General features: G+C 34.7%; 1 protein-coding gene across 3 annotated transcripts; it reads left to right on the top strand.

Moving 5' to 3' along the window:
• Window positions 1-10316: 10316 nt before the first annotated feature.
• LOC107582583 (POU domain class 2-associating factor 1) lies at window positions 10317-25591 on the top strand. Of its 3 annotated transcripts, none has more exons than XM_016268484.1 (5): window positions 10317-10382; window positions 19305-19420; window positions 24665-24707; window positions 24783-25051; window positions 25137-25591. In XM_016268484.1, the coding sequence occupies exons 3-5, from the start codon at window positions 24668-24670 to the stop codon at window positions 25455-25457; spliced, it is 630 nt and encodes a 209-aa protein (XP_016123970.1). In that variant the 5' UTR covers window positions 10317-10382; window positions 19305-19420; window positions 24665-24667; the 3' UTR covers window positions 25458-25591. The 3 variants fall into 3 exon arrangements, with proteins under 3 accessions (XP_016123970.1, XP_016123968.1, XP_016123969.1); XM_016268482.1 differs by lacking the exon at window positions 10317-10382 and adding an exon at window positions 11975-12314 and having other exon boundaries at window positions 19305-19438; XM_016268483.1 differs by lacking the exon at window positions 10317-10382 and adding an exon at window positions 11975-12314.
• The last annotated feature ends 359 nt before the right edge of the window (window positions 25592-25950 follow it).

Genomic DNA, 25950 nt, shown 5'->3' on the forward strand with positions numbered 1-25950 from the left:
GTCATAGTGCTGCTGCAGGGAGGCATGAGGACAGCAGATGTGGCCAAAGTAATAAACTGCAGTGTCCATAATCTAAGACAATGCTACAGGGAGACAGGAAGGACAGCTGATCATCCTTGCAGTGGCAAACCACATCTAACCATCTGTCCTCATCAGACATATTCAAGAACATGCAAGTGCCTTGGTGGAAGAGTGGAGTAACATCTCATAGCATGAACTGGCATATCTGCTGCAGTCCACACTCACTGCGACTTTTGGTATTGATTAGCCGGAAATAAAAGAAGCTGAATGTGAGTGGATGTTTCTTTTTTTTATATAGCCATTTCAGTGTCCGCCTTTAACTATTTTTCACACATCTGCTGTGATTACAAGACTTTCAGTATTGAACAAATCAATCACACTATTAAAAATAAAGGTCCTTTATTGGCATTAATAGTTCCATCAAGAAACTGCAACATCCGCGGAACCTTTCCATTTCACAAATGGTTCTTTAGATTATTTAAATGTTTTTCACACATAGAAAAAAAATATTTTTTTGTTTGGTTTTAATACACTTTACTGAAAGTTTATTTGGAAACCAAAAATGGTTCTCTAATGGCAAGAGCAATAATTTACCATTAGTTCAGAGACACATGAAGACGAATGTCTATCAATGATTGCCGATGTTGCATTAGCTATAAAAAAAATGACTAACTTTAACTGGACTAACTAGTCCAGTAGAGACACAGAGGTCAATGATGTCAAACCGTCTGCGAGTTCTGAGATGTTTATCCAGTTCCAAAAAGGACGAAAAATTGACCAAAATGTCAATTAATGATATATGCCCCCCAAAAAAACAGTTAAATATAAATACATATGTCAAACCATTTTTTTTTAAAAGGATCCGATAATAGTCATTTTTGGTCAAGAAATTTGTCTCATCAGCATTTAAATATAAACAGAATGAACAAGTTTCACGATAGCTCGAGGTGCTGTACCTTGGCATGTCTCAACCAGTTGTGGTTAAAAAAAAAAACTTCCCAACCATAATATTGAGGTATCGAGTAACATCCTGTTCACAGCAAACCCAGCTTTTCATAATTGCCATTTAATTAGGCCTTCGATACGGAATTTATTGTATTGGAATGTCTTTGCTTTTAACAGAACAACTTATTATTGGCCTTTCCCTGTAGAGTCATTACTGGTGCATGTCAACAAGCTTATCATCTGATTCAATTGAGACAACAGGAATTTAGTCCGGCTGCCTCAGGCCCTGCAGTCTGCTCCTGTCTTCATCCTTTTGTTCAGCTGCTCTCACTCATTCACTCTCTCTTAACCCATCCCTCCCATTCAGCCCTCAAATGACACTAGTGTATCTACAGTGTGGCTTTGTGGCTGCAGATGAATCTATTGACCTTTTGTCTTGTCATAAAATTATTTTTGCTATTGTTGTATTGTGTATTAAGTCCTTAAAAAGTTTTTCAGGAAGCTTTTGTTACATATCTATTTAGTTGTAGCTTTTACCGCAGTTCGAGCATGTGCAACTACATGCCCCATTTGTTTTGCAATGCTAACAATACGCTATATGAGACAGGTAATCAATGGCTCAATTTATTTTTCCTCACAACAGGCCATGCCTGTACTTGAGTTCAGTTGAGTTGAGTTCACATAAGATGCATTTGTCAGGAGACTGCCATGTGAGGCAGGAGCCGTGTTTGGTGTCTGTTTCTTCATGTATCTGTTGAGTTTGTTGATAGAGTCGTGTGGGTTTGTTTGTTCAGCAGGCCCTTGCCTGCTCTGGCCCTCTGAGAAGTGGCATGTACACACATGCTGTAACCTTGCCTGGCACACACGCTAAGATTTCATTCTGGCCTGCAGGCGAAAGCAAAAACTTACTTTTCTTGAGCAAAAAAGAAGATGGTTGTGTTACAAATGTTTTTTTTTTTCTTCAATGGGGATTACATTTATATATTAATGGTTAATTTAGAATGTTACTAAAGTTAGTTCTATTAAAATGCAATGTGTTCTATTAAAATTATGGTTTATGCAAAGCATGATTTGTTGTGAACCTTAATTCTCTTCTCTTTTGAATCCTGGGGAAATAAAATAAATAAATAAACCACTGCATGAGTGGAGCTTCATTGGAAACTTCCAGTTTTATATTTTGTTACTTTTGATAAGAAACAAAGTATCTTTCAAATTATGTCAATTTTTCAGGAAATTCAAACAATTAATGACGTTTTGGCGCTCTTTTATGTGGCGTGACAGATTGCAGTTTAACTGCTGTGCGGAGCATGAGTGAGCGTGATCATCTCCCCTTCTCTTTTTACTACTAGTTTTACCATGAAATAAACATGAATGAACATCTGATGACTCATGTAATCGCTCAATCAGTGTTTCAACCGCGGAAAGACGTCAGTAAAACAGCTTGTAAACAAAATGTCACGTAGGCTAGCATTTCATTTACCTCAGGCAAGTCATCAGTGTCTACAGCTCGTTATTTGCTAGAGAAATGAAGTCTAGTGAAGAGCATTTTGTGAAATATTAGACTATATAATCATATTTTACGTTAGTGATGTCTTAATTATTTAATGTATATCTAAATAAAGCTCTTATGAAACAAGTTATGACAGCCACAGTGTAAATTAATATATTTCAACAACAAATAGAAATTTTATAAGTTAGAATTTAATTTAAAAACGGCATTATGTGCAATTTACATGTTTGCATACATTTTTTTGGGGTTAAGTGTTGATTATTATGTTTAAATTTTAATATATAAATAATGTTTGGGCTCTGTTGTTAATTGTAACCTTATAGTAGGCTAATGTAAAAGGGTTCCCTATAGTTCAGAGCATGAGCTGAGGTAAATTTTTATGTTAATGAAATGTTTATGAAATGATCATTATAATTGAAATCATTATTTGTTCAGTAAACCACTGTTTAATAAAAGGGGGGGGGGGGATTATGTTTAATTTTTCCTCCTCTTTATATAGCCATTTCAGTGTCCGCCTTTAACTATTTTTCACACATCTGCTGTGATTACAAGACTTTCAGTATTGAACAAATCAATCACACTATTAAAAATAAAGGTCCTTTATTGGCATTAATAGTTCCATCAAGAAACTGCAACATCCGCGGAACCTTTCCATTTCACAAATGGTTCTTTAGATTATTTAAATGTTTTTCACACATAGAAAAAAAATATTTTTTTGTTTGGTTTTAATACACTTTACTGAAAGTTTATTTGGAAACCAAAAATGGTTCTCTAATGGCAAGAGCAATAATTTACCATTAGTTCAGAGACACATGAAGACGAATGTCTATCAATGATTGCCGATGTTGCATTAGCTATAAAAAAAATGACTAACTTTAACTGGACTAACTAGTCCAGTAGAGACACAGAGGTCAATGATGTCAAACCGTCTGCGAGTTCTGAGATGTTTATCCAGTTCCAAAAAGGACGAAAAATTGACCAAAATGTCAATTAATGATATATGCCCCCCAAAAAAACAGTTAAATATAAATACATATGTCAAACCATTTTTTTTTAAAAGGATCCGATAATAGTCATTTTTGGTCAAGAAATTTGTCTCATCAGCATTTAAATATAAACAGAATGAACAAGTTTCACGATAGCTCGAGGTGCTGTACCTTGGCATGTCTCAACCAGTTGTGGTTAAAAAAAAAAACTTCCCAACCATAATATTGAGGTATCGAGTAACATCCTGTTCACAGCAAACCCAGCTTTTCATAATTGCCATTTAATTAGGCCTTCGATACGGAATTTATTGTATTGGAATGTCTTTGCTTTTAACAGAACAACTTATTATTGGCCTTTCCCTGTAGAGTCATTACTGGTGCATGTCAACAAGCTTATCATCTGATTCAATTGAGACAACAGGAATTTAGTCCGGCTGCCTCAGGCCCTGCAGTCTGCTCCTGTCTTCATCCTTTTGTTCAGCTGCTCTCACTCATTCACTCTCTCTTAACCCATCCCTCCCATTCAGCCCTCAAATGACACTAGTGTATCTACAGTGTGGCTTTGTGGCTGCAGATGAATCTATTGACCTTTTGTCTTGTCATAAAATTATTTTTGCTATTGTTGTATTGTGTATTAAGTCCTTAAAAAGTTTTTCAGGAAGCTTTTGTTACATATCTATTTAGTTGTAGCTTTTACCGCAGTTCGAGCATGTGCAACTACATGCCCCATTTGTTTTGCAATGCTAACAATACGCTATATGAGACAGGTAATCAATGGCTCAATTTATTTTTCCTCACAACAGGCCATGCCTGTACTTGAGTTCAGTTGAGTTGAGTTCACATAAGATGCATTTGTCAGGAGACTGCCATGTGAGGCAGGAGCCGTGTTTGGTGTCTGTTTCTTCATGTATCTGTTGAGTTTGTTGATAGAGTCGTGTGGGTTTGTTTGTTCAGCAGGCCCTTGCCTGCTCTGGCCCTCTGAGAAGTGGCATGTACACACATGCTGTAACCTTGCCTGGCACACACGCTAAGATTTCATTCTGGCCTGCAGGCGAAAGCAAAAACGTACTTTTCTTGAGCAAAAAAGAAGATGGTTGTGTTACAAATGTTTTTTTTTTCTTCAATGGGGATTACATTTATATATTAATGGTTAATTTAGAATGTTACTAAAGTTAGTTCTATTAAAATGCAATGTGTTCTATTAAAATTATGGTTTATGCAAAGCATGATTTGTTGTGAACCTTAATTCTCTTCTCTTTTGAATCCTGGGGAAATAAAATAAATAAATAAACCACTGCATGAGTGGAGCTTCATTGGAAACTTCCAGTTTTATATTTTGTTACTTTTGATAAGAAACAAAGTATCTTTCAAATTATGTCAATTTTTCAGGAAATTCAAACAATTAATGACGTTTTGGTGCTCTTTTATGTGGCGTGACAGATTGCAGTTTAACTGCTGTGCGGAGCATGAGTGAGCGTGATCATCTCCCCTTCTCTTTTTACTACTAGTTTTACCGTGAAATAAACATGAATGAACATCTGATGACTCATGTAATCGCTCAATCAGTGTTTCAACCGCGGAAAGACGTCAGTAAAACAGCTTGTAAACAAAATGTCACGTAGGCTAGCATTTCATTTACCTCAGGCAAGTCATCAGTGTCTACAGCTCGTTATTTGCTAGAGAAATGAAGTCTAGTGAAGAGCATTTTGTGAAATATTAGACTATATAATCATATTTTACGTTAGTGATGTCTTAATTATTTAATGTATATCTAAATAAAGCTCTTATGAAACAAGTTATGACAGCCACAGTGTAAATTAATATATTTCAACAACAAATAGAAATTTTATAAGTTAGAATTTAATTTAAAAACGGCATTATGTGCAATTTACATGTTTGCATACATTTTTTTTGGGTTAAGTGTTGATTATTATGTTTAAATTTTAATATATAAATAATGTTTGGGCTCTGTTGTTAATTGTAACCTTATAGTAGGCTAATGTAAAAGGGTTCCCTATAGTTCAGAGCATGAGCTGAGGTAAATTTTTATGTTAATGAAATGTTTATGAAATGATCATTATAATTGAAATCATTATTTGTTCAGTAAACCACTGTTTAATAAAAGGATAATTGTAACAGGCTAATGTAAAAGGGTTCCCTATAGTTCAGAGCATGAGCTGAGGTAAATTTTTATGTTAATGAAATGTTGAAATGTTGATCATTATAATTGAAATCATTATTTGTTCAGTAAACCACTGTTTAATAAAAGGGGGGGGGGGGATTATGTTTAATTTTTCCTCCTCTCATAGTTTGATTAAGCAAGTCAAACGTGGTACATAAAACAAAAACACACTTTTAAAACATTTTTAAAAATATATGACAAAATGACATTACAATAAGTTCAAAATAAATAAAGCAAATAAAAGTAGTTTTATTAATTTTTTTTTACTGTTGCTGTTCAGTAATCTAGTATTATTTTACAATTATATTAATATTTGTAATTAATATGATTTTAATTTGAATGTAAGAATATTTTATATTATATTTTATAAGACAAATGGGCCAGGATTTAGCATGACAATTAAATAGATTTTGCTTCATTTATTGTAAGTAAATAAATGGTGTTGTCATAATGGTCTTAATTGCTTTTAAAAGTAAAATGTCTATTTTTTAGCATTAGGACAATGTTTTCTTGTCCTAAATATAATTTAAAAAAAGGATGTTAGAGTAAATGAAATGTTATTAAAAAACATTTATACAGTCTTCTATCACGGAGAACAACAGCTCAGTTCAAAAGTATTAAAAATAACGGTAACACCTTACAATAAGGTTCATTAGTTCAACATTAGTTAATATATTAACTAACATGAACTAACCATGAGCAATACATTTGTTACTGTATTTATTAATCTACGCTAACGTTAGTTAATCAAACTACAGATGTTCATGTTAGTTCACAGTGCATTAACTAATGTTAACAAGATTTTAATAATGTATTAGTAAATGTTGAAATTAACATTAAGAAAGATTAATAAACGCTGTATACGTGCAGTTCATTATTAGTTCATGTTAACTAATGTAGTTAACTAATGAACCTTATTGTAAAGTGTTACCAAAATAACATTATAAATAGTTAAATAGCACTGAAAACTTGATCTGTAATATGAACAAGATTCGCTAATGCATAATCTAGATTTAATCTCAGCTTCACTGGCACATTAAATTAATAAAAGTCTAAAACTATGTAAAATAACTCTAAATCCTAAATTGTATTATAACCAGTCAGTGTGTCGTTGTGCTGTTTCACTTCCTTCTCATCAGCACCTGCGGTGTGTAGCAGTGCAGTCAGTGTGAATGAGACTGAGGGAGGTTTTTGTACGAGCCTTTATCACTGTGTGAACACATACTTGTTGTCAATCTTGTGTGTTGTCATACAGTAATATTGTGCTTCGTCTTCTTTCTGGACTCCACTGATGGTCAGATTGAAGTCAGTGTGAGCGCCATTGCCACTGAATCTAGATGGGATGTTTGAGTGGCGTTCGCGTATGAGATAAATGAGGAGTTTGGGAGCGTGTCCAGGTTTGTGCTGGTACCAGAACACACAGTTCCTCCAGAGACTACAGTCAGCAACAGGTGAGTTGGTTTTGCAGTTTATTTTGACCGTTTCATCACGTTGAGAAGTTAGGACTTGAGGAGTTTGAGTTACTGTCACTTGTCCATTTGAGCCTGTAAAATAAATAGTTAGAAATCTCTTCATCATGTCTGATTAAAAATATAAAGCATTGCTTGTTTGACCTACCTTGAATACCAATGGCCAGTATGCAGATGGGAATGATGGAAAACATAGCTGTTGTCAGCTCTACTGTCATTAAATGTTGCTCTTGTATGAAACACTAAACTAATGCAAATGATCTTGTCAGTGTAAATTTTCTGCTTACGTTGGGTGGTATTGGAAATGTTTCCATGCGGAAAATGTTCAATGATGTTCAAAAATTTTGCAGGGAGGGACTGAAAGTCCTAGTTACATAAACATAGCCACTATTTATTAAGAACTAGTTTGACCACCTAGCAGTCTTTTAGGATTCAAATTAGACTAATCTACCTTTTTTTTGTAACTGACTTAAAAAAATTATAACAAGCTTTGAAGAAAAAGAAAAAAGAGGATCCTGTGCTCTCTTCAATCCACATGCAACATGATTTCAAGTCATCAATAAATTCTTCCCAAAAAAATAAAAACTCAATACTTGAAGTTCATTTACTCTTTCATATAGACAGTGCAAAAAAAAAATATATATATATATATTTGTGCTGTCAAACGATTAATCACGATTAATCGTATCCAAAAAAAAAAAAAGTTTTTGTGTGGTGGCCAAGAGAGCTCAACATGTTTCAACTTCAGAAAACACATGCAAATAGAAAAAGCACCAGCAAATCAAGAAAACATCTTCATCTGTTTGACAGCAGGTGCTGCAAATTCTCACAACGCAAACAAATAAAGCAATGCACTGCAAATGCTCACAACACAACCAAATAAAGAATTGTATTTGCAGCATGTTTCTTTGTTTGGTTGTGTTGTGAGTATTTGCAGTGCCTTTCTTTATTGGGTTGTGTTGTGAGCATTTGCAGCAATTTGTGTCAAATTGATGAAGTTGTTTTCTTAATTTGCAGATGCTTTTTCTATTTGCAGCGCATTGAGCTCTCTCTGCCACCGTATTTTTGTTTACATAATATATGTGTGTGTACTGTGTATATTTATTATTTATATATAAATACACACACATACAGTATATATATTTTAAATATGTACACTGTACCGAAATCATACCGAATCATGACATCAAGACCGAGGTACATACTGAACCGTCACGTTTGTGTACCGTTACGTTATATTGTGCACCCCTAATATATATATATATATTTATATATAAATACACACACATACAGTATATATATTTTAAATATGTACATGTATGTACTTGTATATATTTATATTTATATAATTTATATTATATATAAATCTAGTTAATATATAAACATAACATATTTTTCTTAAATATATACATGCAAGTGTGTGTATTTATATATACATAATAAATATACACAGCACACAAATTATGACAATCATGCCAAAATAGTTGCTGACATTAAACATACTTATTTTTGAACATAACTGTAAAAGATAATTACTTTTTTTTTTTTTTAATATGGTCTCATTATTTTTTTCAAACCTGCATTCTCAGCACATAGATTCCATGTTAAATTATTTTCAAATAGAAACCAGTCATTTTAAATTGCAATAATATTGTAATATTGTGTATAATATTGTGCATGTGTGTGTGTGTGTGTGTATGAAATATTTATATATATATTTTATTTTTTTATTTACTGTATCTACTGCCAATTTTCTATTTATTTTCTTCTTTTTTTCTTCACTTTATTTAGATTTTCTCCACCTCAGCAGGTTACTCCATACAATTACAGATACAGAATTATTGAAGAATGATAGAATGATTGATGACATGTATATGTACTTATTCTAGACAAATAAACAGCAACTCTGAAACATAAAAAATGGGTATTGAATAATAATATAACAACATAATGACTTTAAAATAAACAGTTAAATAAATAAATAAATAATTTAAGGCCATAAAAAGCTTGGTCATCCAAACAAATATACACATTAACATCACAGGTGTAAGAAAATGATGCTCAAGATGAAGTAGACTAGTAATCTATACCTTGGGGGAGGGAAAGGGTTACTGCCGGAGGAGTAATATACTCAGGTATCTAGAAATATTTCACTTTCCTAAACAATCTAGAAGAGGACCCCAAGTTTTATAGAAATTACCAGAAGTTCCTTTCATTGTCTGATTTTCTCTATCTTTAATCCATAAAGAATGGGCGATTTCCAATTCAGTACAATTAAACACCTTGCCAGGAGTGTTACAAAAGCTTCTATTTATTTTCTATATTGTCTATTTTATATATAATTTATATATATATATATATATATTAGCAATTTTGTTGCTGACAATCATGCCAAAAGCTTTGTTGATAATAAAAATTTTTGAACTTCAACATTTTTCAACATCACTATAAAAGATGAATGACTTCTTTCCAAAATCTTGCCTTGTCCCACAATTTTTTAAAACTGCATTTTCAGCCTATAGATCACTTATATGAACCCACTCCATCTTCAGACAGAGAGCCATAACTCTCGACCCCAGAGGCTGTTTTGTGGTATTTTCCCTCCTAGTAAAACACACAGAGCAGCGCGGTGTCTCTGCAGATGAGCGTATGACAGTGACCTGCCTCCCCTCTGCCCTCTTCATGCTACTGCTCTCCAGCGATGCTCCAGGTGAAAGATGACAGAGGATAAGACTGCTTTCATCCTTCACCGTTACGCTCGACACCTAAACCTAAAGTAACTGAACTTGTAAATTAGGATGTTCGTGTTGCCTGAAGCAAAGCTGTACTTGTTAATTCATTTCCCCTTTCCTTTTAGTAACAACTTTCAAAATAAACTAAGCTTGGTATAGCGATAAGTGATGTTAACATTGCATACTGTCTAGAAAGAGAGGTTAGACAACACTTCTAAAGGTCAAGACCGTATTTCTTCATCTGATAGACCTTAACGGCTCTAGTTTGTGCTGGTAAAAACGTTTTTTGTTTTATTTTTTTCCCACAGTACTTTAGAAAATGTTTCATGTACTTGAACATTTGCAGAAAGAAACAATGCTTTTTTTAATAACCCTTGTTCACTGAGGCCTAATGAAAATTGCTTCTTTGCATTGAGCTCACACTGTAGTTTGCATTAGCGAATGCTTTCATGCATTAACCATTGGCACTGTGTGGTATCTCATTTATGCTTTGTTTCTCAATTGGAAGGGAGAGCTATCTTCGCACACAAAGCTGAAGTAAGTATTTTTAGCTTTTTGTCTTTTCCCTCATTGATACGCCTTATGCAGAGGCTGTTTCAAATACTGATGAGCCGAGAACTTTGAAGCCAGCTCAAGAAATTCCTTATGAGTCAGCTGTATTTTTGAACTGTGTGGTGTTGAAGTGATTACATTATAGTAAATTACAAGCAGATGCATTTTGTTGTTGGTATAAAAAGCTGTTCCTTGTTTTTGTTGCTGAGATGTGTGTTTGTTTGTGTAATAATAGAAAGTACTAAGCTGAGAAAAGGAACATGATGAGCTTCATGGCTTGAGTGGTCAATGAAGCTCAAAGTGTGTGCAGGTGTTTCCTTTAAACACTAATAAATTGACTAGTGTGACAGTTTCACATGGGTTACATCAATTCTCAGCAGCCTAATTTTGAATTCCGCTTTTAACAACTGCACCCTGAAAGAAACTATATTTATTTATTGCAAAAAAGTAAATGTAATTCATATTTGAGATAATCACATAAAGCATATTTAATCACACATTTAACAACAGAGCATGTCATGTAATCTTCAAAATAACTGGTGCCTACAGACACCAACTATTAAAAAAGTTCCATGGTCATGTATAAAAAAGCCTTAAAATAAAATAAATTATTTGAGAAAATAAAACAGATTTCAGTTTTTTGATCTTCAAGATGCAAAACACTTTATTGGTGTGTTTTAGCTGTAAAATTATTGTTGATTTGCTTTTTACATTATTTTTAACAAAAGGAGTGAAAATGTAATTAAATTCAATTAAAACAAAAAGAGTTTTAACAAAAAGAGTGAAAGTAAAATAAAATTAAATAAAACAAGATTTCAGTTTGGTGATCTCTAAGATACAAAACACTTTATTGGGGTGTTTTAGTTGTAAAATATTGTTGATTTGCTTTTTCCATTATTTTTAACAAAAAGAGTGAAAATTAAATTAAATTAAATTAAATTAAAACAAAAAGCGTGAAAGTAAAATAAAATAAAATAAAATAAGGTTTCAGTTTGGTGATCTCTAAGATACAAAACACTTTATTGGGATGTTTTAGTTGTAAAATATTGTTGATTAGCTTTTTCCATTATTTTTAACAAAAAGAGTTCAAATCAAATTAAATTAAATTAAATTAAATTAAATTAAATTAAATTAAATTAAATTAAATTAAATTAAATTAAATTAAATTAAATTAAATTAAATTAAATTAAATTAAATTAAATTAAATTAAATTAAATTAAATTAAATTAAATTAAATTAAATTAAATTAAATTAAATTAAATTAAATTAAATTAAATTAAATTAAATTAAATTAAATTAAATTAAATTAAATTAAATTAAATTAAATTAAATTAAATAATATTATATTATATTATATTATATTATATTATATTATATTATATTAATATTATATTATATTATATTATATTATATTTAAATTTAATTTAATTAAATTTAATTTAATTTAAAAAAAGAGTTTTAACAAAAAGAGTGAAAGTAAAATAAAATAAAATAAGATTTCAGTTCTCCAAGATACAAAACACTTTATTGGTGTGTTAGCTGTAAAATGATTGTTTATCAGTAATTTTGTTCCTGCTCAACAGAAGAAGCTGATTGTACAGATGTGCCACAAATTCTCCAATTTACTCTCTGCGTGCTTCATTTGAATTAGCAGCCATGGATATATACTTCATAACTTTCATAAGACATGTTAAGCTGAAACTTTTACATTGTGGTAAACTGGTGGTACTGAATTAATGTGGATTGCAGCTTCCCTTTGTGGTGACATCACTTGAAACTGCAATGCTGTTGCTTTTATAAGGCAACCCACTCAAGCAGCCTTTGTACAATTATGAGATGATCGCAGGAAGTAAATAGAAAAGTTTTTGTCTAGATACTATAACAGTTTAGAGTATAAGACTGTGCACATGGGAAAATGTAAGTACAATTTCTGAATATCAATACAATATTTAGATTTGCACATTTCACATGCATTATGTTGCAGTATGCAAATATACTTATTTACTTACTAAATGCACCGCGAAGGCATAATGCATCAACAAAATATATCGATTTTTTTACTTCAATTTAGGACGGAGCAAAAATATGCAAAACCTACTCAGCTCCTATTATGTTATACAGATGGAAACAAATGAATCGTTGCTGTTGTGCCATGTTATCTGTTCTGATAAGTGGCGTGATTAATTAATAGCTTAGTGTTTGCCTTTTCATCAACAGCAGAGATTTGCATGTTTTATGATTTGACAATATACATTTTCTCCTTTAGTAATTAATAATGCCAGCTTGGTTGTTGTACTGGTGCCTCCATTTTTTATTTATTTTTTTCATTACAATGCGGTAAGGAAGGTAGCGGTTGCTATCAAGACGGGTGACAGATACATTAACACACAGGCCTGGTCTTTGGCTCTTTGACAGAAACTCTAAATGTTCCTTTTGGGGACATCTTAATATCTGCAAAAATAAATTAAAAATCTCATGAAGTGCCAATCTTTCTACCAATTCTTTTTTTAAGAATTTCAGAAAAGCGTATGTTTATTTTGTGCTGAAACAGATGGTTAAAGTTAAAAAACTAAATTAAGTTTAAGGGTTATTATTGTAAAACCATAAAACCATAAAAAATGCATTATTAAAATAAACAACTGAAACAAAACTGAATAAAATTATAACTGAAAAATTAGGGTTTGAATTATATATACGTGTGTGTGTATGTATATATATATATATATATATATATATATATACAGGGCCGTTTCTAGCCAATTTGACGCCCATAGGCGCATAGGCGATTGCCACAAAACAGGGCCGTTTCTAGCCAATTTGACGCCCATAGGCGAAATCCCTATTGCCACAAATATATATATATATATATAATTTTTTTATATAAGTTCTTTATATTATTTTATATATAAGTTATTTTTTAATTGCCATTTTTTTATTTCACATGCACATCGGTAGGGCTTATGAAATCTTATCTAGTTCCATAAATGCAAAAGAGCAGTAAAAAAAAAGCTGCTCAAGTAAGAATTCTGACGTGGCGGTTCCTTCCACATCCCACATAACTTAAGAAGTGAAAGTGGATAGAAGTCAGAGGTGATATTTCAGGTCATCACATTTATTGCCAGTAAGTCCTGCTAGACTGATGGTTATTACTACTGATAGACCACTTCGGAAATATGCATACACTCTAAAAAATGCTGGGTTGAATATGGACAAACCCAGCGATTGGGTTGTTTTTGACCAACAGTTGAGTTAAATGTTTAACCTGACCTTCTGGGCAGTAACCCAACCGCTGGATTTGTCCATATTTTACCCAGCGCTGGGTTGTATTTAACCCAGCATTTTTTAGAGTGTAACCAGGCGTCCTGTTGAGTGGCCTAATCTTGATATGCAAAACCCTTCAATTGCCCTCCTCCTGAAAGAAAAGACTTCACAGCTGCATAGCTTCCTCTTTTTCAACTTTTTAAAATCATGCTGTGCTTGTATTGCACAACTGTAGACACCTCTTTGCCCTCGCAGTTATATATTTACACTGACTGTTCGTCTGTGAATGTTGAACAATGCATGCATAAATTACAAATCCCAAACAATCTCCATTCTATGAGAACACAGCGCCTTACTGAAAGGAATTCTTATTGTTTGCAGAATGACAATATAGTAGACATTTATTCAAGATGGTTGTTTTGTTAAGGTTATGGAGGGATACAGGTGGTTAGTTGGCGGCCTGTTCTAACAGAGACCAATGTGTGTCATGAATCTATGATGAAGGTCACAGAACAGGTACATTACTGATTCATTATTTGGTGATTAAACATTGAGGCTTTAGCCTTAAGAAGTAACAGTTGTGATAGAATGGGGTGCGGCGAGTGTGAGAGACTTTTACGCAAACAATGTTTAGCAAACACCTAAAGCGATATCAGATTTTCACATTAAAGGAACGCGTTCAAGCGTGTGTGACTCACAAAATGATTGAATAATGAGTCACAAATCGTGACTTGACTGACTCGGTTATAAACTGACCAAATTTACTAGGGGTGCAGAAATAAAACCGCTGGAGTTTCGTTGAGGATTTTTCTAATCAACTTTCTACTATTTTACTATTATGACATATTTACTGTTATTGACAAACAATCACACCTCCTTAAGTACACAGTGTGCACTGCATGGTGCTTTCTTCAGAATTCACTGTTGGCCAGCAGCTGTGTCTGTGCAGATGCACACAGCTCCACTTATCATGCGCCTAAAGAACCTGCCTGTTCCTGTACATAGCAAATATATCTTTGAGATGCACTGTTAGAATCAAACACTTTATTGCCTCTTGAAGTGCATGCTGAGCTTAGTTATAGCAACACTGCTTCAATTTTATTTTATTGGAGAAGAATCTGCAGTAAAATTCTGTCAGCTGTGAAAAAACGGTAACACTTTACAATGAAGTTCAGTTCATTAACTTTCATTAGAAATCATGACCTAACAATGCTTCTTTACTGATTAATCAATGCAACTGTTCATTGTTAAGTCACATCATAATACATTAATGTTATTAATTTAACAAAAATAATGTTATTTCAACTTGAAATGTATCAAATTAACATTATACCAAATTAATAAAAGCTTTAAAATTATGAAAATGTATTGCTCATTGTTAGTTCATGTTAGCTATTATAGTTAACAAATCAAACTTAAATTGGATAGAGAAAAATAAGTAATGTAAATAAGTAATTTGATAACAAATTTTGATTTGTGATAAAACAAATTATTTTCCACATGCCCTTGTGTAATGCATCACAATTGATCATATTTTATTTGCATACTGGTGTTTATTTTTATTTTTGTTATTATATGTACACATCCTTTCAAAAGTTTGGGGTGTAAGAATCCACCCGCCAGCCCAAAAAGCAGAATCCAGCGGCCTGGTCGAAGGTTTAATGCGTATTCGGTCTTTTACTTGCGCTTCTGAATTTATCAGGATTTAGTTTAAATTTTAGTCTAGCTCTGTGTTCAATCTGACTCCAATTTCAAGTGATCATTAAATTTAGGAGAAATTTCTAATTAAAAACTGATCACAGATATCGATTGTATATTAATTTAGATATTTGAGTATTCTGGAAATCCCATACTTTGAATTATTCGTTCATTAGGGACCAGGTTTCGCACAGGAATTGCACTTGGCCGATAGTGAACCCACGGACACAAACTCGCCAGTTCTGAACTTACTCAGAGGATGCAGAGTGGTTATAATACCTTTAAGTGACCTACACCATGCATGCTCATAACAAAAAGTGTATTTTCTCCTATAACCACGAGAGCTACACTGTGTTAAGCCAGTGACAGTCAGAAATCAGAAGCCCTAATGGTGTTCCCCATGGTTCATCCACTGGTGCTTCCGTATGATCTGTCCTGAACGCAGATTTGCGGAAATACCACTACACAGTAATCTACTTGAAAAATGACTTCAGAAGAGATCAGAATAAATCAAATATAACAATTTATTAATTGTCAGGTAAAATTGTATCATGCCAATTACATAATGAAACAATTAGTAGCCAATTTAGAAAGGATAATGCAATTGTGAAATGTATTGTATCCGCGTGGCAACCCTGCTCCGGTACATGATTTACTGTAGATAAAATAGCCAAGTGTTCCATGCAGGAGACAAACAAATTTTACATAGTCACACATGTAATAGTTATCCTAATTTAACACAAGACAAACGGTCTAAAATGCATAGCATCAACAGCCTTTTACCTAAGTATTTCAAAGAACACTTACAGCAAAGTAATCATGTGTTTTTAAAGAATAAACTTAACTAGCCTATGTGCACATGTAGTAGCACAAACAACTATACAGTGTGCTCTATGGGCACAATGTGTTTAACACAATTACATTTTTGAATCATACCTGACAGCAGAGAGACACACAGCAGCGAGAGTTCTGGTGCAGAGCTCCAGAGACTCTCACACACTGCATGGGGGTTTTTCTGACTACAGAATCCTCAAAGACTGATTTGCAACTTTCCCTTAAATACTACCAGAACAAAAACAAAGAAATCTTTAAATCAGTTGTAAAAACATAAAAGACCTTTTGGTTTGTTAGGTTCTGTGATCCAGGGTCACACCTGGCTGGAGATAGATCAACATTCCCACAGACCCCTAAAGAGGAACACACCCCCTCCTCAGCAGAACACAATTCTACAAAAGTTTTCAATATTTCTTATAATAGAAGTGACTACTGTGAAATTGAGACCATTTTACCAATTGCACAGAGACCTTTAAAATGATACCAAACATGAAGGTGAAAAACAACAGATTCACAAGATACATGATATGTGGGATATGCATATTCTTAATGAACTTTGAGTGAAACCTTTTGGAGGAAAAGAGGGAGAGACAGAGAGGGCAGGGGGAGAAGGGGGTCATAAATGAGCAAGGAGAGAGTTCAGGTGTCAGTTCGATTTTTTATTTTATTTTTAATAATACTTTTATTCAGCAAGGACCCTTTACATTGATCAAAAGTGACCTGAAAGACATTTATAATGTTTTCTATTTCAAATAAATGTTTTTCTTTTAAAAATAATCCTGAAAAAAAGTATCAAAGCTTCCACAACAATATTAAGCAGCACAGCTGTTTTCAACATTGATAATAAGAATTGTTTCTTGGACAGCAAATCAGCGTATTAAAATTATTTTTGAAGGATCATGACAATGAAGACTGAAGTAATGATGCTGAAAATTCAGCTTTGCATCACAAGACTGAATTCAATTTTAAATGATATAAAAACAGTTATTTTCAATTGTAATACAATTTCACAATATTACCGTCTTTACTGTATTTTTTGATTAAATAAATCCAGCCTTAGTGAGCATGAGACCAAACTCAAAAGTTTTTAAATTCTTATACCGACCCCAAACTTTTAAATGGCTGTATAAATTGGGGTGCTTATATTACATGTTAATGTAATTAATTCATTTATTTACAGCATTATTTTAGTGCTTTGTGTGAATATGTGCCCCAGCAGAGATGTAGACATTATATAAGTTATACAAGTTAATGATACAGTGGGTACGGAAAGTATTCAGACCCCCTTAAATTTTTCACTCTTTGTTATATAGCAGCCATTTGCTAAAATCATTTAAGTAAATTTTTTTCCTCATTAATGTACACACAGCACCCCATATTGACAGAAAAACACAGAATTGTTGACATTTTTGCAGATTTATTAAAAAAGAAAAACTGAAATATCACATGGTCCTAAGTATTCAGACCCTTTGCTCAGTATTTAGTAGAAGCACCCTTTTGATCGAATACAGCCATGAGTCTTTTTGGGAAAGAGGCAACAAGTTTTTCACACCTGGATTTAGGGATCCTCTGCCATTCCTCCTTGCAGAGCCTCTCCAGTTCTGTCAGGTTGGATAGTAAACGTTGGTGGACAGCCATTTTTAGGTCTCTCCAGAGATGCTCAATTGGGTTCCAAGTACAGGGATACAGGGACTGGGCCGAAGGTTTACCTTCCAACAAGACAATGACCCTAAGTACACAGCTAAAATAACGAAGGAGTGGCTTCACAACAACTCTGTGACTGTTCTTGAATGGCCCAGCCAGAGCCCTGACTTAAACCCAAGTGAGCATCTCTGGAGAGACCTAAAAATGGCTGTCCACCAACGTTTACCATCCAACCTGACAGAACTGGAGAGGATCTGCAAGGAGGAATGGCAGAGGATCTCCAAATCCAGGTGTGAAAAACTTGTTGCATCTTTCCCAAAAAGACTCATGGCTGTATTAGATCAAAAGGGTGCTTCTACTAAATACTGAGCAAAGGGTCTGAATACTTAGGACCATGTGATATTTCAGTTTTTCTTTTTTAATAAATCTGCAAAAATGTCAACAATTCTGTGTTTTTCTGTCAATATGGGGTGCTGTGTGTACATTAATGAGGAAAAAAAATTAACTTAAATGATTTTAGCAAATGGCTGCAATATAACAAAGAGTGAAAAATTTAAGGGGGTCTGAATACTTTCCGTACCCACTGTATATGCCAGGGGTGGCCAGCATCAGCCTGGAGAGACACAGTCCTGCAGAGTTTGATAAAAAAAAATCACCTGTCTGTTGCGTTCTAGTAACCCTTAGACCTTGATTAGCTTTTTCAGATGTGTTTGATTGATTGGAGCTGAAGTCTGCAGAACTGTAGCTCTCCAGGACTGACATTGGTCGCCCCTGATATATGCTGTTATGAACTGTAAAATATACCGCCTCCAAGAATGTCTGAAACACGACATTGTTTTACATTAATGACAACCACAGCTGTTAGTTATTAACCATAAATGCATCAATAGGGAGAGGCTTGAAGCAGATGATGGATGGTATTGTTCAGACAATTAATTATACAGCTGTCCAGAAAACATCACTCCTGTCTTCTTCCTTGGATATCACATGGAGTTTCAGTGTAGTGTCAGTGTAGTTTTTATCAAATGTGATACAGATCATGTGACATATGAGGACACAAGCAAGTGGATATTTCATAAAAACTGTAATTTAACGTAGTTATATCTGACCAGCTGGTTTATTTGAATAGATTAGGAAGTGGGATTTGTATAATTATATCTGCAAATAAACTGATTTCAGTGTTACTCAGGCTTACCAGATCCACACTATTCACTAATGGCTGAAATTGTTCAAGAAAGCAAGAGTTTGAGTGATTGTTCTCTTACAGCTTTGTACATCAGATTACACAATACAAAAAAGACGAAAGGTCCCGATAAAAGAGGTATCTATTGAGTGACTGAAACTTTCAACACTTTCAGCCAAACCTTGTTTAACTTGGCACGAACAAGAAATCCGTACATCTCAAATGATTTTTTTTTTTGTATGCTTGTCATGAGGTGTGCTCATATCTGCTGTGTTTTTTTTGTACAGCACTGTCAGAGGCGTCCGCGTCCAAGCCGTACCAGGGAGTGAGAGTCAAAGACCCTGTGAAGGAGCTGCTTCGGAGAAAAAGAGGAAATGCTGCCAGAACGACACCCCCCACCGCAGTAGGAACTAGAGCACACGTGTGCATGCATACGCACTCAATAAAACACGCTTTTGATTGTGAAAACTGTCCTTTAACATTATCTAATTTGTTATTCATTCAAGTTCTAGCTTGTGTTTTTTTGGGGGGGTTCTTCATCTAATCCATCCAATGCACAATGCTGATATCCAAATATGGGAGTGAAAAAGATTACTTATGAAAAAAAGAGGACCTCAGGCTTTAAAGATGGCTAATTGTTTGGTTGGCATCATTTAAGGAACAGTTTACCCAAGAAAAATGTTGCTCCAAACCTGTAGGAGATTCTGTCTTCTGTGGAACACAAAAGAATAAACTTTGAAGAATGTTGAATGAACATACAAGTTTTGGTTCCCATTCACTTGCACAAAAAAAAAAAAGACATTTCTCAAAATATCTTCTTTTACATTCCACAGAAGACAAAGTAGTACAGGTTTAGAATGACATGAGGTTGAGTAAATGATGACAGAAATTAAATTTTTGGGTAAACTATCCTTTTAATTGCTATTGATAATATGACAAACACAAGTCTTACTAACACACTAATAATTGGCTGAATAACGGAGTCCAGGAGGATTGAAAACTCTCAAATTGATTATAGGTTTGCGAAATACTGCAAAATATTGCATGGACTTGTTGAGGTGCATGAGCTCAATTTAAAAGTCATAGCAACTCTGTTTAAATGTAATTTTAAAGGAAGATAATGTTAAAATCCCACAATAAAATCCTGTTAAAGGGATAGTTCAGCCAAAAAAGAACATTCTGTCATTAATTACTCACCCTCATATCGTTCCAAACCCGTAAGACCTTCGTTCATCTTCGGAACACAAATTAAGATATTTTTGATGAAATCCGAGAGCACTTTATCTATGGGCCTTGAACATGTCAGTTCTGTTGCGGTCTATGCAGGGTCAGAAAGCTCTCAGATTTCATTAAAAATATCTTCATTTGTGTTCCAAAGATGAACAAAGGTCTTACGTCATGAGGGGGAGTAATTAATGACAGAATTTTCATTTTTGGGTGAACTATCCCTTTAACTGGCTAACTCTAACTTTAATCTACAGTTCATTAACATTACTGCATTAGGAAGCATAACCTAACAATGTTTATTTACAGATTTATTTGGTCATTAAGCATATTTGTACAGAAAATATTAATGGTTTTTATCTTGAAATGTTAAAAATGTATCAGTGTATATAGAAATGGACATTTTACAGATTAGTTGTGAAAGAAAAGAGGAGCTTGGGGGTTTAAACTTCTCTAATTGTTTAGTTAGTGTCACTTGACTGGAATTGTTCATAATATGAGGTCAGTTCAGGGCACTAAAAACTGGCTGAATATCAGACCCCCCAGAAAAAAAAAAAGATTACAGGATTGCAAAATTGCACAATCAATGTCAGCTTGAATATTGCTAGCCATTACTGAGTGCAGAAAGGCATACTCTCCAAACTCCAAGGGGATTTTGGTCTTATATAATCCAGGTGTTTTTCCGTGACAGTTAAACTATTCCCCCACATAGCCAGAGGGGTTGGGCATAGGGCCTATGCAAATCCGCTTGTGGATCTGCCAAGAGGCTTGACTACCAACCTTCTAATTATACTTGACAACACATGAAAACAAAAACACACACACACTCAGCAGCCTCTTTCTCACAGTAAAATCACATAAAAATGGGTTGAACTCTGTTAAATGCAAACCGTAGAAAAGCATGAGATCTTATGAAGCCACTTCATGGCTCTTCTAATGTCATCCCGATTGTTTACAGATGCTCTTTAAGTTATTCTGCAGAAGCTGATGGCACTTGAGTTAGTTATTGCTTCCCAAGTGGCATTATGGCAATAAGTGAAACCACACACAAGAACTAAACCTGCTCTTATCTGTGTCTGTCACATTAGGGCTAGCTAAATGATCTGTAAGCCAGCCCCCCACGTGCTCTCTGGCATTTCAATCAACACCTCTCTCAGTTTGAAGACGTGTTTTTAAACAGATCTGCCATTGTTGGGCTGGGGGCCACAGCAAGTAACGCCTTGATCCAAACTACCAGGTGTAGGTCTTAAACAAAAGTCCCTATCATCTGTTTAAGTGGAATTTAAGTGGAAGAACTTGCCCTGACATGTAAATCATTTTACAAAGGAATCACATTGTGCTACACCTTAATAGTTTTTGATCTATTGTGAAAAATAATGTATAGCCAGCAGGTCATTGTTATTGTTAAATAAACTATCGTGAAGATAATTGACTGCACATTATCCTGTTTGCTAGATGACTACTTATCAAATAAATACATATGTGGATATATAAATGTAGATTAATTTAAAGCATCCACTGAGTAAAACAATCCATCACAATGTAGAAATTGGCCTAGCAATATGCAGTAATATTATAATTTTCAATAGACTAGTTAATTACAATATATAGCTACAATGTTACCTTTCTCCCTCTATTTTAAGTTGTCTCTCGTCTCTTTTTGTCTGCACTAGTTTGTTGCTGTTTCAGTGTTTTCTTGTCTTCAATGTACTCTTGGAGACCTTAGTTTCTTCTATTCAAATGTGCTCATCATAAAAGGAAAACTTTTTTAGCTTTATTAAACTAAGGCTAAGTGTTTGTTGTTGCCATGTTTTCTGGACAATACTCACTGAGATCCCAATCCTGATTGTAGTAAAAGGTCCAAACATTTTCCTGGGATTAGATCCAGTTATTGAACCCTCAGGGTGGAATGCTTTAAGTATTTGTCTCTGTAAAGAAACAAGAAACATGTTAATGTTTAATAATAGATATGAAGCATAAACGGGCCATAAAATCAACACTTTCCAAGCACCAAACGTAAAAATCATGAGCTGTCACATTTTATGCTTTAAATTGATCTGTAAAATGGTGCCTGACCCAAGTTAAGTGACAAGAGCAATTAAAAAAAAAGCAATGTGAGCTGTCTAATAAATGAAGTTCACAATGCAGGTTCGGGAGGAGCCTAATCAACCAGTCCTGCCAATCATCATTTCGACCATATATAAGCAGCAGCCATTGTTCCGTCCAAGCGACTATTCTTCCGGCATCCCTCCACCACCCCTTCTCCTCCTGTAAATCCCTTCTCTTTCATCCACACCGTATCATCATAGGTGGGTTTCTTACTCTGAGCTCAAGCCGAGCCTCGGGTTTCGAGCCTCCTTCACGGACAGCAAGCCACGTTTGTTTTACCATTACCTGGCAGGGCTGAATGGGCAGGCGAACTCGTGAAACATAAAGTGCTTGTCCTACTTACACTTGAGTCGACAATTTACCATTCATTCAGTACGCCTAAGAATTTTTCTTTCAGAACTTCATGTGTTGACACATATGAATATTTTTCACAGTAAAACATCCAAACAAGTCGGTGTCATATTGTGCGTGGCATTGCGATATATCCAGCAACATCGTTGCGGGTGATGCTCATTGCTCTTTCTTGATCCTGTTCCTCTCTTTCTATATATATATACAGTGGGGAAAAAAAGTATTTAGTCAGCCACCAATTGTGCAAGTTCTCCCACTTAAAAAGATGAGACGTTTTGAAACAGTTCACAGTATGCAGGTGAATTGGTAATGGGTCAGGGTATCATGTTTGGGTATAAAAGGAGCATCTCGGTCTTTGGATCATGGCTCATCACTTTATGCCAAATTTCATGAGAGAAGTGTAAAAAAAATCACATTTCACAATGCAAAATTGCAAAGAATTTAGGTCTTTCACCAACTACCACACTTAATATTGTGAAAAAATTCAGGGAATCCAAAGAAATCACAGTACATGTAGGGCAAGGCAGCAACCCCAGTTGAATGTGCTTGACCGTTGAGCCCTCAGATGGCATTGCATAAGAAACCGTCATGATGCGGTGTTAAATATAGTCACATGGGCTCAGGAGTACTTCAGAAAACTGCTGTCACTTAACACAGTCTGCTGCTGCATCAAGAAATGTAACTTGAATCTCTGTTACTCTAGGAGAAAGCTATACATCAATTCTATGCAGTGATTCCGCCAGGTTCTCTGGGTCAGAGCTCATCGCAGATAGTCAAAAAGACAGTGGAAATGTGTGCTGTGCTCAGATGAGTCCACATTTAAACTTGTTTCCGGGAAAAAGACCAAAGGGACCATCCAGACTTTCATCAGCGACAGAAGCAAAAGCAAATATCTGTCATGGTATGGGGGTGCAACAGTGCAAACAGCATGAGTGACTGGTATATGTGTGAAGGTACTATTGACATAGAGGCATATATTGGAATTGTACAGAGAAATATACTGCCATCAAGATGATGTCTTTCATGGAAAGTCCATGGTTATTAGATCAAGACAATCCCAGCTCTCATTCTGCATGTGCTACAACAGCGTGGTTTTGTGGAGACAGAGTGAATGTGCTAGACTGGCCTACTTGCAGTCCAGATCTGACTCCTATTGAAAATGTATGACCAGTCATGAAAAGGAGAATCAGGCAACGACAATCACAGACTACTGAGCATCTGAAGCCTTGTATCAAGCAAGACTGGACAAAAATTTTGCTTGCAAAACTTTAACAATTAGTATCCTCAATTCCCAAACAATGAAACATTGTAATTAAAAGTAAGGTTGATGTGACACAGTGTTAAACGTGCCTCTGTCCCAGCTTTTTTTTGGAGTGTGTTGCAGCCATCAAAATTAAAATGTGTTTATATTTACAAAATAAAATTAAGTCGGTCAGTATAAACATTGGAATTTTTTTCATATTCTTGGATTTATGGCATTTCACAAAATATCCCATTCCCGACTTTTCTGGAATGGGGGTTGTATATATATATATATATATATATATATATATATATATATATATATATATATATATATATGTATATGTGTATACAGAGATGTGTATACAGGGCCATCCAATCACGCTTTGAGGGGGCCCTGCGGCGAACGGACCGAGGGGGACCCGCTCCCTACCTTGCACTCGCCCAGTGTATGTGTACATATATATTTCTGAAAAAAAAAACGAATTCATTGGCTGATATTTTCTTTTAAGAAACTAACAAACCAACAAAACTAACAAAATGTTGATACATTTTTCAGAAAACAAGACTTAATATTAAATCATTTTGCTTCTCTTGATTCAAGAATATTTAGATATTTATACTAGAAAAGATGAAAATTCTAAGATAATAATTTTTTGCAGTTCTATAGTTTAATACAAAAAAAAGAGAAAACTATATTAAATGGGATACTTTTTTCTAGGTGATGGTTCCCAGCAACACTCTGCCATCATACACACATGCTGGTAAGTAACATATTAACTTTTTTTGGGTCACTGATTAATGCAAATATTTTTCATGCTTATTTTCCTCTCTGAAAGGGTCTTCCAGCTTTGTAGAAGCCAACCAGAGCAGCCTAAATGATTCATTAGTAGATGTCGGTGGGCTCTGCACAGGATGGATTGCCCAGACCACCAGCACAACTGCCCTTCAGCCTCTGAGTCACTGGACTCCTCCAGACCAACACCACGACCCTGCCGTCCCGCCCCACACAGATATGTATCTCCAGCCAATCTGTCCCAGTTACACTGTGGTGGGCCCTTCCCCTATGCTGACGTTTACACACACACCTCTCTTCACTAACCTTGCGGTGAGCCACAGAGTGACACTAAGCCACTACTTTTATTTTCAGTGTCTGGAGATGCTAACTCATCTCTTATCTGGTTCCCTATTAGACCATGAGCACTTCCAACTCATCCCTGCCTCAGGTGGAGGTCCCGGACTCCTCCTTGACATACATTCCTTGGGCTCAGCCTTTATCCACCATCTCCGGCTCCTTCATGCAGGCCCCCTCGATGCCAGCAGCCCTGACGACCCCTCAATTCTTCCCAGTGCCTCTGACCTTGCCAGTAATCTCACCAGAACCTGAGCCTCAGCAGGTGGAGACTCCCCAGGCCCCAGAGGGCACTCTGGCCCTTGAGAAACTGCTGGAAGAAGATGAGGGCCAAAAAGAACCCTACATCTGCAACTCCTCGCTTTTTTCAGAAGATATTTAAGATATTCGCATTAGCACTCTTTTTGTGCATCTCCTTAATATACAGGAGCATTTAGTACAGCATTTTGACAGCTCATATGAAAAAAACCTACTGTGCACTCTTAAAAATAAAGATTCCAAAATGGTGATTTTGCAGTGATGCCATAGAAGAACCTTTTTTGGTTAAAAAAAAACCTTTCAGTGAACAGTTCATAAAAGAACCATTTTGAAGAACATTTTTAAAATCTAAAGAACCTTTTTCGACTATAAAGAAACTTTTCTGCATTTAAAAGGTTCCATTGATGTTCAAGGTTCTTCATAGAACCATTGATGCCAATAAAGAACCTTTATTTTTAAGAGTGTGAAGGGATACACTCTTAACAATAAAGGTTCTTTATTGGCATATGGTTCCATTAAGAACCTTTAACAAACATGGAACCGTTTCTACTCTACAGAAGGTTCTTTATAGTATGGTTCTTCTATGGATTTTCTGCAACTCTTTTGGAACCTTTATT

Source organism: Sinocyclocheilus grahami, unplaced genomic scaffold (assembly GCF_001515645.1).
Source record: "Sinocyclocheilus grahami isolate Dianchi unplaced genomic scaffold, SAMN03320097.WGS_v1.1 scaffold46.1, whole genome shotgun sequence".
In the NCBI taxonomy this organism is placed as follows: Eukaryota; Metazoa; Chordata; class Actinopteri; order Cypriniformes; family Cyprinidae; genus Sinocyclocheilus; species Sinocyclocheilus grahami.

Coding starts and splice junctions, on each gene's coding strand:
- LOC107582583 (XM_016268482.1), top strand. Junction 19,439..24,664: donor CAGTAGGAACTAGAGCACAC/GTGTGCATGCAT, acceptor ACTTTTTTCTAG/GTGATGGTTCCCAGCAACAC. Junction 25,052..25,136: donor CTCTCTTCACTAACCTTGCG/GTGAGCCACAGA, acceptor GTTCCCTATTAG/ACCATGAGCACTTCCAACTC.